This window comes from Lissotriton vulgaris, unplaced genomic scaffold (genome assembly GCF_964263255.1).
Source record: "Lissotriton vulgaris unplaced genomic scaffold, aLisVul1.2 SCAFFOLD_1064, whole genome shotgun sequence".
In the NCBI taxonomy this organism is placed as follows: domain Eukaryota; kingdom Metazoa; phylum Chordata; class Amphibia; order Caudata; family Salamandridae; genus Lissotriton; species Lissotriton vulgaris.
Genome location: NW_028248991.1, coordinates 565723 through 583978, shown reverse-complemented (window position 1 = coordinate 583978; position 18256 = coordinate 565723). Strand labels below are relative to the sequence as shown.

The window sequence follows — 18256 nt, the reverse complement described above, 5'->3', positions numbered from 1 at the left end:
TTGGAAAGGATACATTATAACATCAAGTTACAGCACAAACGTCAAGTGGACACGTGTTGTTTGATACATTCAGGCAGTGATAATTTTTTCCCTAGATTTTAAGAAAAGATTATTTTTCATGCCTGGATTTTTAAACCCACATTTACTTTTTTTAGATTACTAGTAGCTCAAAAATTAAATATCTTGTTTAAAAAAATAAAAAAGCAGCTGAATGTGTTACATTTGATATGGGGACATCTGGCGACTATCTAACATAGTTTACCATTTCATAAACACCATTGCCAGAGTAGGAAATATGATTCAAGCTATTATCCCTCCTGATTATTTTCAATTAGCCATCATGTAAACACAATGCATGGGTATAGATGGTGACTGTGTTCAGTAGGAACCTTAAGAAAGAATTTGATTTCTGCAAGTGAGCAATGTTGTTATATGGGAATGTAATTGATTTTGCGATTTAAACATTTGTTTTATAATTTTGTACTACGTAGAAAAAAAATCAGAATCACTTAGAATAGTATTGTAAGAAGAAGTACACATACTCCACAGAGTACATTTATAGTTGTTTAATTTCCCAGCTCCATCCGTCAACCGTCCCGGCAACAATCGTCATGAACTCACACCGAATGCCGCTGTGTGCATTCCATGTATCTCCTGATTATGGTACACGAGACGGCCATGAGATAAAGCAAAAAAAGAAAAAGAACATAAATTATAGCATATCTCCTTACTTTACAAATGAAACAACATGCTAAAAGAAAAACGAAAAAACTAAACAAAAAATAAATACTTGAAATTCCATTAGTGAAAACAGATAAGGAAATGAATTATAGAATGCAGTATATGTTCTGCTTCTCTTGACCCAAAAATTAAACCCTAACCCCGAATCGCAAATATTTTGCGAAAATATACATGCATCCCATTTTGCGAATTCCAAATTGCGATTCCCTATTTTTCGCACTTTGGAATTCGCAAAAGGCCGGGATGTTGCATGTGGCTGATGCAGTCTTTTACTAGCTAAAGAAAAACAACTCAGATTTAATTACATAGTCATTAAATCTAATAGCTTGGTGATGCAAATGAAGATGCCTACCAATGACAGACACCCTGTTGATTTCTCTTATTGCCACTAAACGTCATCATTCTTTATGTTACCCTCAATAAACCACTGAGGCATCAGTTACGTTTTCGGTTCTCTGCCTCTGATCCTTTTGAAAGAAGTTTTACCTGTAACTCCATTCATCGCCGTATTGTACGACCACACTACTTCATCCACACACTTCTTAACATCTTGTTTGTCTTGTATTGCCATTTGTATAGTTGTCTTTAATATTCATGCACTCCACCATTCCATTTCCTTGTAAAGGAAAGTGTGTACATGTTTTATGCCATTCCACTTTAAAAAACACTGCATGATATGAGAAGTTAATTGTGTGCCATTATCAGTCACCAAAATGCCTGGACAACCTTCTCTCATAAAAATAAGTTTGTCATTTTTAACTGTGTTGTAAGTAGTGATATTTCTTAAAAACCCCACAAAGACCCATCCAGAATAAACGTCTTACAATACTATAACAAACCTTTTATTCTCAGACATAAAATCCATGGGACCAATAAAGTCAATACAAACCTTTTCCCAAAGAGCTCCACACCATTTCCACTCAGAGAACCCATACTCTGTGTACCAACCATTAATTCTTTTCACTTTCTCTGCACAACAAGCAATTTTACACCCAAACCCTCACATCCTCATCCATACCAGGCCACCAAAACTTAACTTTGAGAGGTTTCTTGGTAAAAGTTTGTCCAGAATCTTAAGTAACAGCTTGTGATCCGTTCTCAATGTGAATTGTGTACCTCACAAGTATGCAAGAAAATACTGAAATCCCCATGCTGGAGCCAAAGCTTCCCTTTAAATTACAGCACAATTCCTTTATGATTTGTAATAGTGCATGAAGGAAATGCCACTATTTTTTCCTTCCCCCTTTACATGAGACAAAACAGCACCAATACTGTGAACACTGGCATCAACAGTAAGAAGGGTTTCTTAGTTACGATGCCCGCATTCGTAATCTCATTCTTAATTCTCCTAAATGCGCTGTCTTGGTCATCTCCCCACACAAATTGTTTACCTTTCCTCAACAATTCCCTGAGTGGCTCAGTCTTTTCAGCAAAATCACCTACTAATTTGTAATAGTACTCTGCTAACCCCATAAACAACTTTATTGATCTTTCCCAGTGGGGGGTAGCAGCCAACTCAATAGAATTCAATAAGCCCTCTTTGGGTTGCACTCTCCATTCAGAAATAGTGTAACCTAATAATATTTTAGCCTTCAACACAATTTTGCATTCGTCTCTTCTTAGGGAAAGACCTGCATTCTCCAACATGTTAAGTACCTTAGCCAATGTTCTACTTTGTTCAGCTTCACTCTTCCCTGTAATTAAAATGTCATCCTGAAAATAATGAACATTTCCAACACCACAAAACAAATTATGCATCATTTGCTGGAAAACACTGGCAGTAGAATCCAGACCAAATAGAATTTTTTTTGTTGAACAAATGCCTTCCCTTGTGAGATAGGCTGCATAGCCCTTCAAATTTGGATGTAGAACAATTTGATGATACACTGATATTAAATCCAACATGGTGAACAATTTAGCATCATTCATTAATTACACCATTGTTGCTATGTTGAGCAAGAGTAAACTGTCCACCACAATACTCTGGTTCAAGAATCTGGGATCAACACAGACTCTCAATTTACCATCCCTTTGTTTGGTGATCACAACCAGAGAGAGCCATTCTGATACCCCCACAGGCTCTATGACTCCTTCTGTTTGCATATCTGCAAATATCTCTTCCACTTTACTTCGAATTGCAATGGAGATTTTCCTTACCCCATGCATAATGGGTTTAGATCTTTCTTTCACTTTAATTTCATGTACATACCCTTTGAGTTTATCGAAATTATTATTAAATGCTATCTCATACTTAGCCAAAATAGATTCAACATTTTAAACATTTTGTGCCAACAGAACTTGCTCTTTTGACCTGGGGTCCATTGTGCTTAGCACACATATGTTTGTATCCCATCCCTGTCACCAAATTGTTGTAAGAAGAAGTACACAAACTCCAAAGAGTATATTTATGGATGTTTAAGTTCCCATCCGAGTCAGAGATACCCCACCTTCATCATCCATCATCCGTCCCGGCTGCAATCGTCATGAGCTCACACTGAATGCCCCTGTGTGCATTCCATGTATCTCCTGATGACGGCACACAAGACGGCGACGAGGTACAGCATAAAATATACAAGAACATAAATTACAACAAATAGCTTATGATGAATTCCATTTTTACATTTTTCGCTCTTTAGTACCATTATAACCATTGCCAACTGTTTGGTAATCAGTCTGGACTCTGCTGCAAATGAGATAGTACAGTCCAAACATCTAGGTTATGCCCCTTTTGAACAAGAACATAAGAGATCTGAGACCAAGTAAATCAGGGTGGAGCAAAAGGTATATTTTCCTATAAAATGCTGTATTACCAAAATCAGAATATTGGCATGTTTTCTTATTAGTCAACACTGTCATTTTAAAAGTGTTGTTACCTTAAGTTAAATGCATGTGTATTCCTGTTTACTAATATCGTCCTACTTCAGGTGTTCAAAGAATATTCAAGGCAATTACAAATATATTGAATGCAAAGGAAAATCCTGCTCTTTGAGGGATTGCAGATACGATGCAATGACAGGCCTTTTTGAAGATGGATGTACATTCATACCAGATGCCACGCAAAACACAAAAGCGTCAGTTATGTACATGCAAGCATTGCCCTCAGTAAGTAATTCCTCAGAGCACTTTAAAACTATGGTTTTGTTCATTTATTTATGTTGAAAAATGTATCACAGAATTTTTTAATTGCAAGATTCCTAAATCGTTTTAACTTGTTTCTTAATATTCAACTATATGTTGTCAATCAGCAAAGTATTAAAACATTATCATTATTTTCCTGATTTTTCTGCTAATGTATCAAAATATTGAATGGAAGTGACACTTAAAACCCAAACACTGATTATTTATTGAAATGAGAATATTGAGACTAGTCGCCATTCTAGGTATATGTTGGTCTATGTAGGGTGACCCTACATCAAAATTAATGTCAGTATATTCATTGCTGCTATCAGTCTTTTTTACGGAGTAGAGTCACTATTAGCCAGTTATAGTGGTGGAATAAACTATTATTCCTCACTGACTTCACCAAATACTAACAGAAGTCATCATTATCTATACAGCATTAAACCTATAAATTCTTTGAATATTGAGGCATGAATGAACATAATTGTACTCAATGTGCTTTATTCTCTTTTGAGATCTCAGATGTTCTTTCTGCATTTTTAGGGGCTTCATTATGTTGTTTCAAACCTTTGCTGTCTGATGAGCATAGGGCCTGTTCTGGCCCTATGCTCTTAAGCTTGTCATTCAAAACAGTGCTTCTTTTTGATGGGCTCTATTAAAGACAATGTAAAGTGCTGTCTTTGCGAGCATTTTTTTTACCTCTATACTGTTCTCTTGTGAACACTCATTTGTTTAAAGGAGCTCTGCAAATGTACCCATATGGCTCAGAAGGAATCCTCTATTTCTTACTAATAATAGACTCATGTTTCTAGGCAGATTTGGCAAACTCCTTCTTTCATTTGTAGTAGAAACTTTTCAAGCTTACGAGGTAACCCTGGCCGAGCTATCCTCGAACCTAGATAATGCTAAGTAACTAATTTGTTCAACCTTATTGCTTCACTCCATCCTCACCTCAAATCTGTAAATATCTTATACTCTTTCTCATTCTTTTAGCCAATCAAACCAAGTAATTTCCTACAAGGCTCGTCTATATAAAACTACTCTATTCAACCACTTCGTTACATATGGAACTCATCCATGCTTTCAATCAACTGAAGTTCTTCCTTTAATGAACCCCTTTAATACCTATCAGTCAATATATTTTTGTTTCTTCTCAATATGGAAATGAGATGCCAAGCAGCAGCTAGAGTACAATTATTCTTTTTCATAAGGAATTATCACAGCCACAATGGTGGAATCAGTTTTGGTAATAGATAAGAATGCCAGGTGCCCCAGGGTGCTATGGTAGCATGATGGACCTCAGGCTTTAATTTCATTTCTAAATCGCAAGTCCCTAAAGCAGGGGTTTGTTCTTGAAAAAGTTTGCTGTGCTGTGGAAATGCTTCTAAGCACAAGAGGGGCATTGATCATTATTTACCATGGTGTTGTAGTCTCAGCCCTAAATAGAGTGAGTAGTGAGATGCAATGTGGGCTAGTGTTCACCAGTGTTTCTGACAGTGAGGGAGGCTGAAGATCAACCCACAGAAACACAAAGGATCCCCAGCTTTAAAAGAAGTGAGGGAGCATATAGTTTGTTGGATAGAACATCTGAACATTTTTGACAGATGCCCCATTACCGCCAAATGCAAATTGACCTCTCTAACTTCTAGTTTTCAAATAAAAATATAGAAAACATATTTGGATATCATCATCAACAGTTTGCTCTAACTCCCATGGTCATTCCTCCCAGTTGTTCTTTAAAGTATCTTGTTTAAATCTTTGAGGGCTAATCTATTTATGTTTTAATGGCTATGTAGCCAACAGTAGTATCAGACAGTGAGCTGATATTATCTGATTGAGCATGCTAATCCCAATTACCCAATCAATAGCTGAAGCAGAAATAGCCATCCTACATGATTTCAGCCATAATGAACTGATAATAAATATTGAGAAGATATTTCCTTATGCTAATGCAGTGTCCTCCATATATACACTAGCTCTGATTTTTTTTTAGATTTCTATTAAATTACTCAAGATCCCAATCTTTCGCTTACTCTCATCATGACACTCAGGGCCTTATTACGATAGCGGTTGGATAAGTGTCCGACCGCCATCACAGTAGGATTGGGACTGCCCGACAAGAAGTAGGTGGTCCCACCTACCATATTATAACACGACCACCATGTAGGCGGTCAGAAACATACCTTTTTCTATTGTGGCTTGTGCTGCAGTCCAGAAAAGGGCCCGCCATGCTACATAGTGGTGGCCCATGGGAGACCAGCTTGGGGTCCCCAAGTCCCTTTCTGATAGCCTTTCCATGGCAGTGAGACTGCCATGAAAAGGATATGGGAAATTGACATTGCAATCCCTACGGAAGTGTCTGCGTAGGCACCGCCTTCATTGTAAGGATTACTGTCAGACCGATGCCCCGACTGGCTCCTTGAGCCTGACGGAGACCGCAGTCTTTCCCCCACTCTCTGCACTCCTACTTCCCGGTATTGTAATCTGGTGGTCGAACCGCTGCCCTAGATGTGGGGTGGACCACCACTGACAGCCTATCGTGGATGTCAGACCAACAACGTAATGAGTGCTGCATACATTGTACGTTCCAGAGGGACATTCAGGTATGGTATCCAATTGGTTATACTCTTTTGTTAGTAAGATATCAAAGAATGTCTACTCACCTACATTTGGAACCTAAATTTAAATGTTTACAACTATTGTCCGGTATTACCCTATTACCTAGAGGTGGGCGTACCTTGTGTAATCCAGTGTAGCGTAATCACACAAAATTATTTTAAAATTCTTCAAGATTACACTTTAATGCCTCCTCACATCTAAAATGGAGACAAAGATGCATTTTACACTAAGAAATAGTGTTAAATGCAATAGAACACGAATAGCGAGCACAATGTGTGATTCATTGCTCTAAGATGTGAATCAACTGGCTTGAGTAAAACCCGGGGTCCACTTTGATACTAAACATGAGACAGGTCCTGTATAGCACATCAAGACAATGGTTATCCTGGACTTTGTCCCTGAATGGATGCTTCTGCAGAAGGCATTCCTATATACTTCACGCTCTTCACTGCTCAGCCCATAGGAATTAATTTTAACCATAGGGGGAGCCTTGCCTTGCTTTGCTGTGAGGGGAACGGCTCTTTGTTGTACCGGGTCCCGCACTCCAGCGCCAGCACCATCGCCGTGAGGGGAACGGCTCTCTGTTGCACCAGGTCCCGCACTCCAGCGCCAGCACCATCGCCGCCGCAAGGGCAGGGACTTCAATTCCCAGGTGCCCCGGGGGCTGTGGCGTGCGAGTGATGCCACCAGAGTGCCCGGAGGCGCGTGAAAGGAGAGGAGCGCCGAGCGCTCACTGGGAGCCTTGCCTTACTTTGCCATGAGGGGAACTGCTCTTTGTTGTACCGGTTCCCGCACTCCAGCGCCAGCACCATCGCCGTGAGGGGAACGGCTCTCTGTTGCACCAGAACCCGGACTCCAGCGCCAGCACCATCGCCGCCGCGAGGGCAGGGACTTCAATTCCCAGGTGCCCCGGCGGATGCGGCGCGCGAGTAATGCCACCAGAGCGCCCGGAGGCGCGTGAAAGGAGAGGAACGCCTCTCGCCCCGCGAGTCGCACGCGGGAGCACCCGGGCTAAGCCCGGGCAAAGGGCGGGCCCTCTGTGGCCCTCAGAGGCCTGAGGAGACTGTGCTGGGCCACAGACTTTGGTCCTGTTGATAAGGACATCATTTATTGAAGTGAGACTCTATATTGTAGTACCTGAGTGTTTCTGTAAAAGTGCTTTGTATTATTGCAGATTGCAGACTGTTCCATTCCATAAATCTCCACTTAGAGAGTTACAATAAGCTGACGTGATGTCTAGAGGTAAAGCAGATAAATCTACTTCTGGGCTGGGCACCATGGACAATTATCTAAGCAAAAAGGTTAATCAGATTAACAATGATAGAAGGGCCTTTCTAGGATGGGGAAGTGCTCCTCTGCTACAGGATGAGGCGCCTCTCGCAGTAGTGGATACACCTATGCCTGATAACCCTAATATCCCTGATATCAGTAATAGTGATGCCATAATGACTGTAGCGCAGGTACATGTAGAGACACATGATGATCGGCTAGATACCTCTATTGAGGAAATAGAACAGATACAGCCAGCACCGAGACCAGTGAGAAACTGTAGAACACCACAGCCTAAACGGGGGGCGGGGGGGTAAGCATAATAAAAAAAGAGCTGAAATAGCTGCATCAGTCAGTAATGGCCCCACCATAGGTCTTTGTCCTTCTGAGGGACATAACGAGGGTGGTATTAAAACACAAATTGACCAACTTACCCTCTTGATTAGCACCTTAGAAGGAAAAATGGTGGCAAAAATGGAAGAGCTGATTAGACCCCTGTCAAGTAAGCTAGATACCTTGGCTCTAGAGGTAGATAGACTAGATGGACTATTATCAGCACACCTGTCATCGGCCCCGCCTGTTAGACCTAAGGCTGTGGAAATAGGGCAGGGACCCTTGAGGGAGGCGGCACAGCAAACTTGCCGGCAAGTCCCTTCAGTAGATAACGCTCTATCTGAACCCCCACCAAAAACTGACCTGACTGTAGTGACATCAGTAGACCAGGATGGTAGGTCAGATTTCAGACAAATAAGAAGAAGTTGCTACATTATTCTCCCACCCAACTGCGCACCTTATGTGGCTGTTCTGACTAATGTTCCAACTATAGGAGACCATTCAGTCCAGTCACATGGGGAATCCCATGACTCACAAAAAAATAAAACAGTAGCCTGGCTGAACACTAACTGTGGATTCCCAACTGCATATTCTGACCAAATACTCTCAGTCAGAAGGGTAAACTGGATTGGCCCATCTAGAAAGTGGGGATTGTATCGTTGTTAACTTTAGACATCCCCAACATGTGGCAACAGTTTTACTAAGAGCATCATCTTTATTGTCTGATGCGAATAGTATATGTGTTCGTCCACTTGGATATTTTTATACTCACTTGATTAAAGCCCCGCCTAAACGCAGGAACTTTAGGCCACTGTTTCAATCTCAGGCCCCGGCTCCGACAGCACCATACCTGTATAATGTTGTTAATCAAAATAGGAATGAGTTTATGGTGGAAACACAGAACAGATTTGATTTGCTCTCAGGCCTTGAGGCATGTGATTGACGGGAGGAATCTATGGGCCAAGGAAATGTAAATTCTGGTGAAGTGGGTCACACGGAGATTACACAGGTGAAATCGTCTGGAAACAATGTAATCTCATGGAACATTGCGGGACTGGGCACAATGATGACAGATTGTAACTAGGTTAGATATATTAAGCAATTTCAGATCATTTGTCTGCAGGAGGCCTGGTCAGTGGACTGTGACTTCTTTCTTGAAGGGTACAAGGCCTTCTATGTTCCTGCGATAGCATCTAGCAGAGGTAGACCTAAGGGGGGCCTGGTCACGTTTATTTCTGTAGCACTCTCTTGTAAAATACATAGAGTTTTAACAGACAATTCTGGAATCATTGGTTTAGTACTAAATAGAGATAACTGTTTGGTTGGTCTGGTAAATTTTTACAATGCAGTTAACCCTTGTTCAGCTGCTAGTCCTATATTAGCACTAAATGTATTTATTAGCACTTCAATGAAGGTATGCCTCCATAATCTTATGATTATGGGTGATTTCAATGTTCATCCATGTGGGGACCCCCTGTTTAAAAGCCTCTCAGACTTGCACTGTGACTGCTTCGAGGGCTTGCATTTGGAACATACAGCGGAGGGGGAAGCTTTTAATGACCTACTGAATAACCTGGATTTATCATTGACTATGGCATTGAGGGATCCCTCTAAGCGCTTTGAGATCCCTACTTTTAACGGTCATGGGAAGGGTACCTTCATTGATTATGTCCTACTCTCTGTGTCAATGCAGACTTTTGTGGATTCCTTCATCATCGACCACAGTGAATTCAGTGATCATAATCCACTGACTGTACATTTGAAGGGCCCCTGGGTGGGCAAGGAAGGACGGAATTGTACCACTGGCAGGCTGAGCACTACTGATGGTAAACGGCGCCTTAAATGGTCTATGATCACACCTAACCTGTTGTATAAAGACATTAAGGATCATTGTACCGAGGAAATTGCAAAATGTACTCAAGAAGGGTCGGAACCATGTCAGGTTCTAAGTGCTTTCCAAAGTATTTCAGACAAGGTGTCTCAGCTGATGTTAGCTCCAGTAAAGTGTACAGAGATCGGGGGACCAAGATGTTTTATAACGACTGCTCTAGGGCATCACGTAACCTAAGGATAGCCCTGACAGCAAAACCCAGAATAAAGGAGAATATTCAACAGTGTAGGAAAGAATACAAATCCGTCATTAATAGATGCAAGGAATTTTTAAGAGAAGAGGCATGGAATGAGATTCTCGACCCCTCTATCTTGAAGTGTAGCTCTAGATTCTGGGCGGTAGTAAAAAGACCTTTTTTGGTCCAGGATCCAGGGGATGGTCTGGAATGCTGCATAACAAAGGAGGAATGGGTAACACACTTCATGCAACTGTATGGTTGCATGATGAATGATAATTTTAATGCTCCTCCTTGCAATAGCGGTGACTCTATTAGGTTTGAATGAGGTGAGGTCATTGAGAACATAATGGGGCTTACAGCCGGGAAATCTCCGGGACCTAATGGGATCCCGCCAGATTTATATAAGTCTGAGCCCAGCTTTTGGGCACCCACAAATTGGTCTTTAACGCAGCTGATAAAATTGGCTGCCCACAGTCATGGGGGGTATCAACGATTGTCCCAGTTTTTAAGAAGGGGGACAGGGGTAGCCCTCTCTGTTATAGACCTATTTCACTAATCGATTCCATGGTTAAAGTAGTGGGCAGAATCCTACTGCAGAGACTCTCTGACTGGGCCTTGGAAAACAGTATTATGTCCATTTCTCAGGACGGCTTCTGCACTGGGCGCTCTACTATCACACAGGGCCTTAACCTCTTTCTAATATTAAGCAAGTACACTGTTTCCCAAAAGGGTACTGTCCACCTTGCCTTCAAGGATCTGTCTTCAGCTTTCGACTGTGTTAATAGGGGAAGGCTGTGGCAGTCCATGAGGGACAAAGGGGTTGACAGTGGGATTGTCAACTTCCTTGTTGATCTACATAGTAACACTAGTGCTAATGTCAGGTATTCTCAAGAGCTGTGTGTAACTGGTACTTTTAATATCGGGAAGGGTGTGCGTCAAGGATGTATTCTCGCCCTCTTTCTTTTTAACTTTTATATTAATGAGCTAGATAGCGTATTGCAGAATGTAAAGGCTGACTGTCCCAGAGTCGGCAGGCGAGGTATTCCTGCCCTTTTATATGCAGATGATGTGGTTTTAATTTTTAGAACAGAGAGAGGTCTCCAAGCTTTACTAAATGCTTTTAAGAATTTTATGACGGATAGAGACCTCCTGGCCAACAATTCTAAATCCTTCATCATGCAAGTTGGCAAACAACTAAGAAGGAATTTCCTATTTAAAATAGATAATGTAGCAATCCCCATCTCAAAGTCATTCTCGAATCTTGGGGTCCTTTTTTATTCCAAACTTAGTTGGGGTCCACATCTTGACAAAAAGAAAAAGGAAATTGTAAGGGTGAATGCTACTATTTTTAATTTTGCATCAAAACAGGGGAAAAAACCTAATAATGCCATGTTGAAATTTTACAATGCAAAATCAGTGGCAACTGCCGTTTACGGCAACAAAATATGGGGTTATGTGGCCGGTGAGCAACTACAGATTGTTGAAAACTCTTTCATGAAATGTCTCTTGTGTGTCTCAGCAGCCACATCTAACTTTGTAGTACACGAAGAGCTAGGGTCGCAATATCTATGGGACATTTTCTCATTACACCCGTTGACTTGCTGACTAAAACTGTGGTTGAATCATGACATACCACTGACCCACCTGATTATGAGAGATTACCTGTCTCAGGATAAGGCAATGGGCACACCCTGGTTAAAATATTTGAAATCAAACTTCGCAAGGCTCGGCCGCTTGGACTTGTTTGAGCATTCGAGCGGGATTGTAAAGGGTGATGTGGAGGCAGTTAAGCATGCCTTCCTTGTGGAGAGAAAGCTCAAAAGCGAAGGAGAGGAGCTCCTGAAACCCAGTGTAAGAAAATTTGCTATGTTAAAAACAGGTGATACGATGGAGCCCTACTTGATGGGCTCGTTGACTTCCCATGAGAAGTTCCTGCTAACAAGGTTCAGATTAAATATTTTTCATCATCTGCTGTTTAGACCAAAAAATTATGCTTTTATTAAACCTACTGCTCCCTGTGGCTGCGACGGTAAGTCTCCACAGGATATGCTGCATTTTATATTTTTATGTAAGTTTGATGAATATCCTTGCAAATGCTATCTGGTAGATCTTTTGAAGAAACTTAATTTTAACCAGATCAGACCAGCATTATTGTATCTGCTACTTTTGCACAGTGACAGTATTCTTCAAGTTACTGAATTTTTTAAATTGTCTATTAAGCTGAGAAATTGTTTGGACCAATGATGGTATCTTTGTCGATTTGATTATCTTTACTAATGAATTTGCTATGTATGGAATTTGCTGTACCCTGCACTTTTGCACTTTATCGCTCATGTTTTATAACTATTGTGTTTTAATATGTTTTAAATTGTCTATACTGTAAATGTACTTTTAAGGTTTGAATCAAAACTGAATAAAGTCTCTTTGACTGACTGACTTTTAACCCTAATCAATAATATATTGTGAAGTCACAGGTGATGTGTGTCTGGGTCATATGACCAGTTAACTAATTTAAAGTACTACACTCTAGCACATTCATATGCAGAGAGTGTCTGCCAAATCAAAACAACATTTTAGGGAATATGCTTGTTGTTGCTTAAAAAAAGCAACACATAAGCAAACTCACAATGAGTTATACAGTAGACATCTTTGGAATTAAGGGCCAGATATACGTAGCCAGGTCACAACTAGAAGGTGCAAATTGCACACAGGTTTATACCCCAACTCGTAATTTTGTAATGCCACTTGTCTATTAATAGGTTCCATAGCAAAATGCTAATTTGAAGAGGGTGCAAAATGACTTGATTAATGAATATTAATTAGGAAGGTCACATTTGCAAACCTTTGCAGTTGGATATAAACATAGCGATGTGGGTCTGCCAAGGACAGCAGACCTCCATCCCTAACAAACATCCATTTTAACACATGCCATTTTAAAGCAGTCTGTGTCCTTAATGGGATTTATTCTGCTTAAAAAGATGTTTCCCATTTAAGAAGACAAGGGGGAGGGGGGCAGTGGTATCCTGAATCACTGTACTCTTACATGATTTACAAAGGGGAAGCTCTTCCAGGGGTACAGTTTCCCCTTTCAAAATCAAATACCCAACGTGAGTATCTGTAGCTGATTAATGGTTTGTAACTGCAAATAGGTGCACAAATGATTGATACCATTTTGAACTGCAGTTAGAAGGGATGGCCACTTACAGGCCCCACTCCTATTTGTGTTTCAAATGAGTCACACAACCGCATTTGGCAGTGGCTTCTGCCGCACAACGAAAGTGTGAGGGGGTGAGTGGGAGGACAGGGGAGGAATTGAGGGTAAAAATAATATTTAAAAAACGTACCTCTCCCTGCCCAAAAGCATATGGCCACCTCAGTGCTTCACTCCCAGCAGGTTGTGGTAAGGGACAAGCTCCCCACCCAATCCAGACGCCACTCTCATGCTATGAGAGCAAAGTCCGGATTGGTCTGAGTAGCCTAGTCTGCCGCTCAGACACTGCCTGGGTGCCTGCAGCTTTTCTCTAACCCGTCTGTGAACATGGCTGGGTTGGAGAAATGAAGTGTGCATGTCTGTTTGGCTGGCCTAAGATGGCTTGCCAAACTTACATGCGCAGTTCTAAGTGCCAACCACACCTGCCTGTCATGGCCTAATCCTGCACATTCCGTCAGCCAGAGCCCGTCACCGAAAAATAAAATGATATTATTCTTATTTTGGTATTTTATTTTTCTGTGACTGACTTTCACCGGTGGGGCGATGCTCTTCCATCATTAAGGAGGAGCCGCCTCTGCCATTTGCATGTTAGAAATGCTTTTCAGACTTGCAAAAGAGATTTTGTACATCACATTTCTTTGTAGCCATAAACCTTGTGATTTCTTGTGTGAATTGGAGGATTTCAAACTACAAAAAGCTAACATTCATATTTTCGACTTCAAACATCGAATTGTCTATCTTGAAAGAAATCTATTTTACATGTAATTTTAAGTCTGAAGAATTGACATGTTTTCCTCCAATCAACCCTCAAGGCTCATCAATTTGGTGGATTTAGCATTGAAACTTATGAAGTGTCCGTACTCATTTACTTATTTATGTATTTATTGTTGTTTGATACCCATACTTCTAAATAATCACTGGTATGCCTCCAGCCAACACCCAAACGGCAGAAATTCCCTTTTGCTCTCTGTCTAAGCATGGCTTGGCTGATCAGGGAAGTATCTGTTCCATAAGTGGTATGTTACAATGTGCCACGGGCTCATCTTACATCTGCCACGACTGATGTAAAATCAAGAAGAGTCAGGCTTCTTCCCATAGTGTTAAATATATAGTTTTCCTCTTTTTTCTTTTGTAATGTTGCTCCTCGCTCTGTCATGTGACAGTCTCCCCAACGCCATCTCCTTTTCTTCCCAACATAGCTACCAATGTAACATTATCCTGAGGTGCCAAATAAAGCGTAGTGCTGTCCTTGGTCATTGTTTCTTGAACAAGGTTCTTCCACCTAAGAGCCAAGTTGAACATGGTCCGGGGAAGCCGAGCCTCCTGTTACAAAACCTCCTGACATTCTTTAGTATTCATATAACTATGGCTTCCGGTCTGCAGCAGTAAACATATCAAGGGATGACTTCCCATTACATAGCTTCCATGTGTAGGATGAAAAATGATACAAACGAAGGACTGCCATGCATTGACAGTCACAAGCCAAGGCACATTTAAAAATATATAGCGGGAAAGGGAAAGAGGACACACGCATCAGATTCTCAGTTATCTCAGGTTAATTCGCTTTTCACTTGTCTCTAACAGATGCAAGGTATTTTCTGATAATCAAGCAAAAAAATGTTGTGTTGATTCTAGTTTTTAAAATGTTGCAGATTTAGAGACATCTGCCAGGCAGAACTACTCCGCGACCATGGCACTTGGATCTTTATCATTCCTTCATTTTGTACAAATATTGACAAGTTCCAAACACCATAACATCATAAACCATGAACTTGTTCTTAACTGGTATACCTTGCTTTCGCATGTCTTTCAGGTGGTTGAATTCTGTAACTCAAGTACCCATAACACTGAAGCTCCCAATCTTCAGAATAGAATGTGCGACTCTCAGAGCACATGGGACGTCATCAAGAGCTCCAACGATTTCAGAAGCACTCTACCCATGAGTGGCACCACCTCCCCACCTGCTCCAACATTCTCACTTCTGCAGGTCAGAGAGCGAGTGATCTGCTTAGTCCTCCATACTTCTGGAAGCATGAATTCAGTAAGTATCGAAAATATGAAAAGTATCCACAATAATGAAATTAACCTTTTTGAATTATCTATTGAGAAACATCTTCAAACTTCTATTTGGTCCTGGGCACATTTTACGCTTTACTAATTTTTCTATAGCAGTAACATTTCTAAAATGATACACCCCATTTCCTTACTGGATGCTTCAGTAAAGGTGATGAGTCGAATTTTGCTGCAGAGGCTGGAAACCTGGGCTAATGAAAATAACATTTTAACCAAGGTCCAATATGGATTTCGAAAGGGCATGGGGACACTAGAACAGTGCGTTAACTTAGACCTTTTAATTAATAAATACACGGAAGTTAAAAAAGGGAATCTGTTTTTATGCTTCGCGGACCTGAGCAGTGTGTTTTATTTGGTAGATCATCGTATATTATGGCAGGTGTTGATAGAGGCAGGGGCACCAAACGAGATTGTACACTTTCTAGCTAGGCTATATGAGAGATTGTCTTGTAAGGTGTGCTTTGGTTCCCTAGGCGAATGTACCCCCTTCTTTAAAGTTTCTAGGGGCATCCGTCAGAGATGTGTTTTGGCCCCCCTTTTATTTTCCCTTTTTATTAACCAAATCGATTCTATACTGTGCCAGTCCCCAGTTGATGCACCCTTGATTGAAGGCAAACCGGTACCTATTTTATTGTATGCGGACGACGCTGTGTTATTGTCCCGTACACAAATTGGTTTACAGTGCCTCATTGATAGATTTATGTTATTTATTGAAAGTAGAAAATTATTAGGTAATAAATCCAAAACCTTTGCCATGTCCTGTGGGACAAAAACTAAGAAAACCCACTCTAGCTTTTTTATCGACAAGGATAAATTGTCACAAGTTAAAACCTTTTGCTATCTAGGAATCACTTTTGCCTATAATGGGTCATGGAAACCTGAGTTTGAAAACATTAGCCAAAAAACCATGAGGTCCACTAACAGCATCTTTAGATTTTCATCTAAACTCGGGGTGAGGAGCATTAAAGATATGATGAATATTTATAATGTAAAGTGTGTGTCCTCGACGCTGTATGATGCAGGGGTATGGGGTCATTGTGTTGGTCCAAATATGCAGAGAGACGAAAATAAGTTCCTCAGAAAACTGCTTTGTGTACCCCCTTCCGCTTCAGTAGAATTGATTCACGAAGAAGTAGGAATTGAATTTATTTCTGATCTTGCTGCGCTGCGCCCCCTGTTGCTTTGGCGCTCAATCTGGGCTAAGTCTGAAACCCGTTTTACCCAGGAGATAATCCTTGATTGCCTTAGGTTGGACCACTCTTTCCGTATTCTTTGGCTTAAGTATATACATCATTGGTTTTATCTCCTTTTTAAGATTGACATTTTCCTTGACCCTAAATCTGTTGTTACAATTCCAAAGAAAGACATTAAACAAAGGTTTTAAAGCCACAAGAAAGAATGCCGAGCAAAGAAGTCTGAAAAGCTGCATTCAGTGATGACTTACGACTACAATTTTCCCACTGGTTTCCAATTTTACCTCTCCGGCGTCACTCAAAATTCCCACCGGTTTGTTCTAACCCGCCTACGTTTGGGAATTGTTCATCACCTTGTTGCATTTCCCAATATGAACTCTCGATCTGATATTGCATGCCCTTGTGACAATGTTTCCCGCCCGAGCTGTTGCCATTTTTTAATATTATGTACATTTTACCACTTTTTCAGAGTCAGATATTTAAAACCCTTCTTTTTAAAATACAATGTTCGTTCTATGAGGAATGCCTTACAGCTCCTCAGTTCCCTAGAGGATTTGGATATCTGCTTCTTCGTAGCAACATATATATTAAAATGTACAGCTGCCAGGAAAGCCATAAATTTGTGATGCCTTGGACCTCGTGTAGTCTTTATTATGGCCCCCTGTCTGTATATGTTCTGTCACATTGCACAGCTGCCAGGAAAACCTTGTCTTATGATATCTCGGATTGTGTTCCGTTGCTACATCGGCTTCCTGTCTGTATATTGGTTTATTTATTCATGTGCAATATATTTCATGTATAACGAACGTAGTATGTATTATAAATGAATTCAGCTCTTTCGGGCAACTGACCTTGTACAGCATAATTTTAACCTTGATCATGTCTAGCCCCCAAAACCCCTTTTATTATGTTTATAATGGTTTTTATCTGATTTTTAACTGTTGCATCTTTGAGGTCTCTTTTTAGCATAACATGCTACATTTGTATGTGTTTTGTTTTGCTTGTATGGTTTGTTTTACAAATCGAATAAAGCTTTGAAACTGAACTGATACACCCAGGTTTATATAAATATTATATTGGGCATTATATTTCAAGCATTTCTCCTTACTAAAATTTAGAATTAAAGGCTTCATTAGCTTGCTGAAGTTATCACTTGAGTCTTTTGCTATCTGGAATCCAGAAACCGATAAACATTCAATATATATTTGTTTGGTTGTGATTGGTGAGAACACTATGGCCACACACATCAATATCAAGTCAATTTTCACTTTTGTTTCTTTTTGATTATGAAATGTTACCTATGACAACGGTGGAAAAAATGTTGGGATGAATGCTTGGTTGGCTGCAATTCAATCCGTTGATGCACTTAGATTACACATGAACTCTTAAAAGCCTATGAATGGCATTCTGTGGAAAGTATTTTAATTATATTGTATCATACTGTAGCATTTTCTTACCTCTTGTCTGGACTCAAAAACGTTTACCTTACGATCCAATGAGATACCAGTACATCTGTGTTGCCTAAATGGGTAGTGTTCAGATCTGGTAATGTTGAGTTTAGGTGTCATGTATGAGGCTGAGAAAGAGTGCTCCAGGTTTGGAGCAGTGGCATGCACACACAACTTTTG

General features: G+C 40.5%; 1 protein-coding gene across 1 annotated transcript in view; it reads left to right on the top strand.

Moving 5' to 3' along the window:
* Positions 1-18256, top strand: part of LOC147663748 (calcium-activated chloride channel regulator 1-like) — a 642892-nt gene that overhangs the window by 191513 nt on the left and 433123 nt on the right. The window contains exons 5-6 of the mRNA XM_086950229.1: positions 3666-3843; positions 15176-15403. Of these exons, the coding sequence (XP_086806355.1) occupies positions 3666-3843; positions 15176-15403 (406 nt within the window). The remainder of the gene's footprint in view (positions 1-3665; positions 3844-15175; positions 15404-18256) is intronic.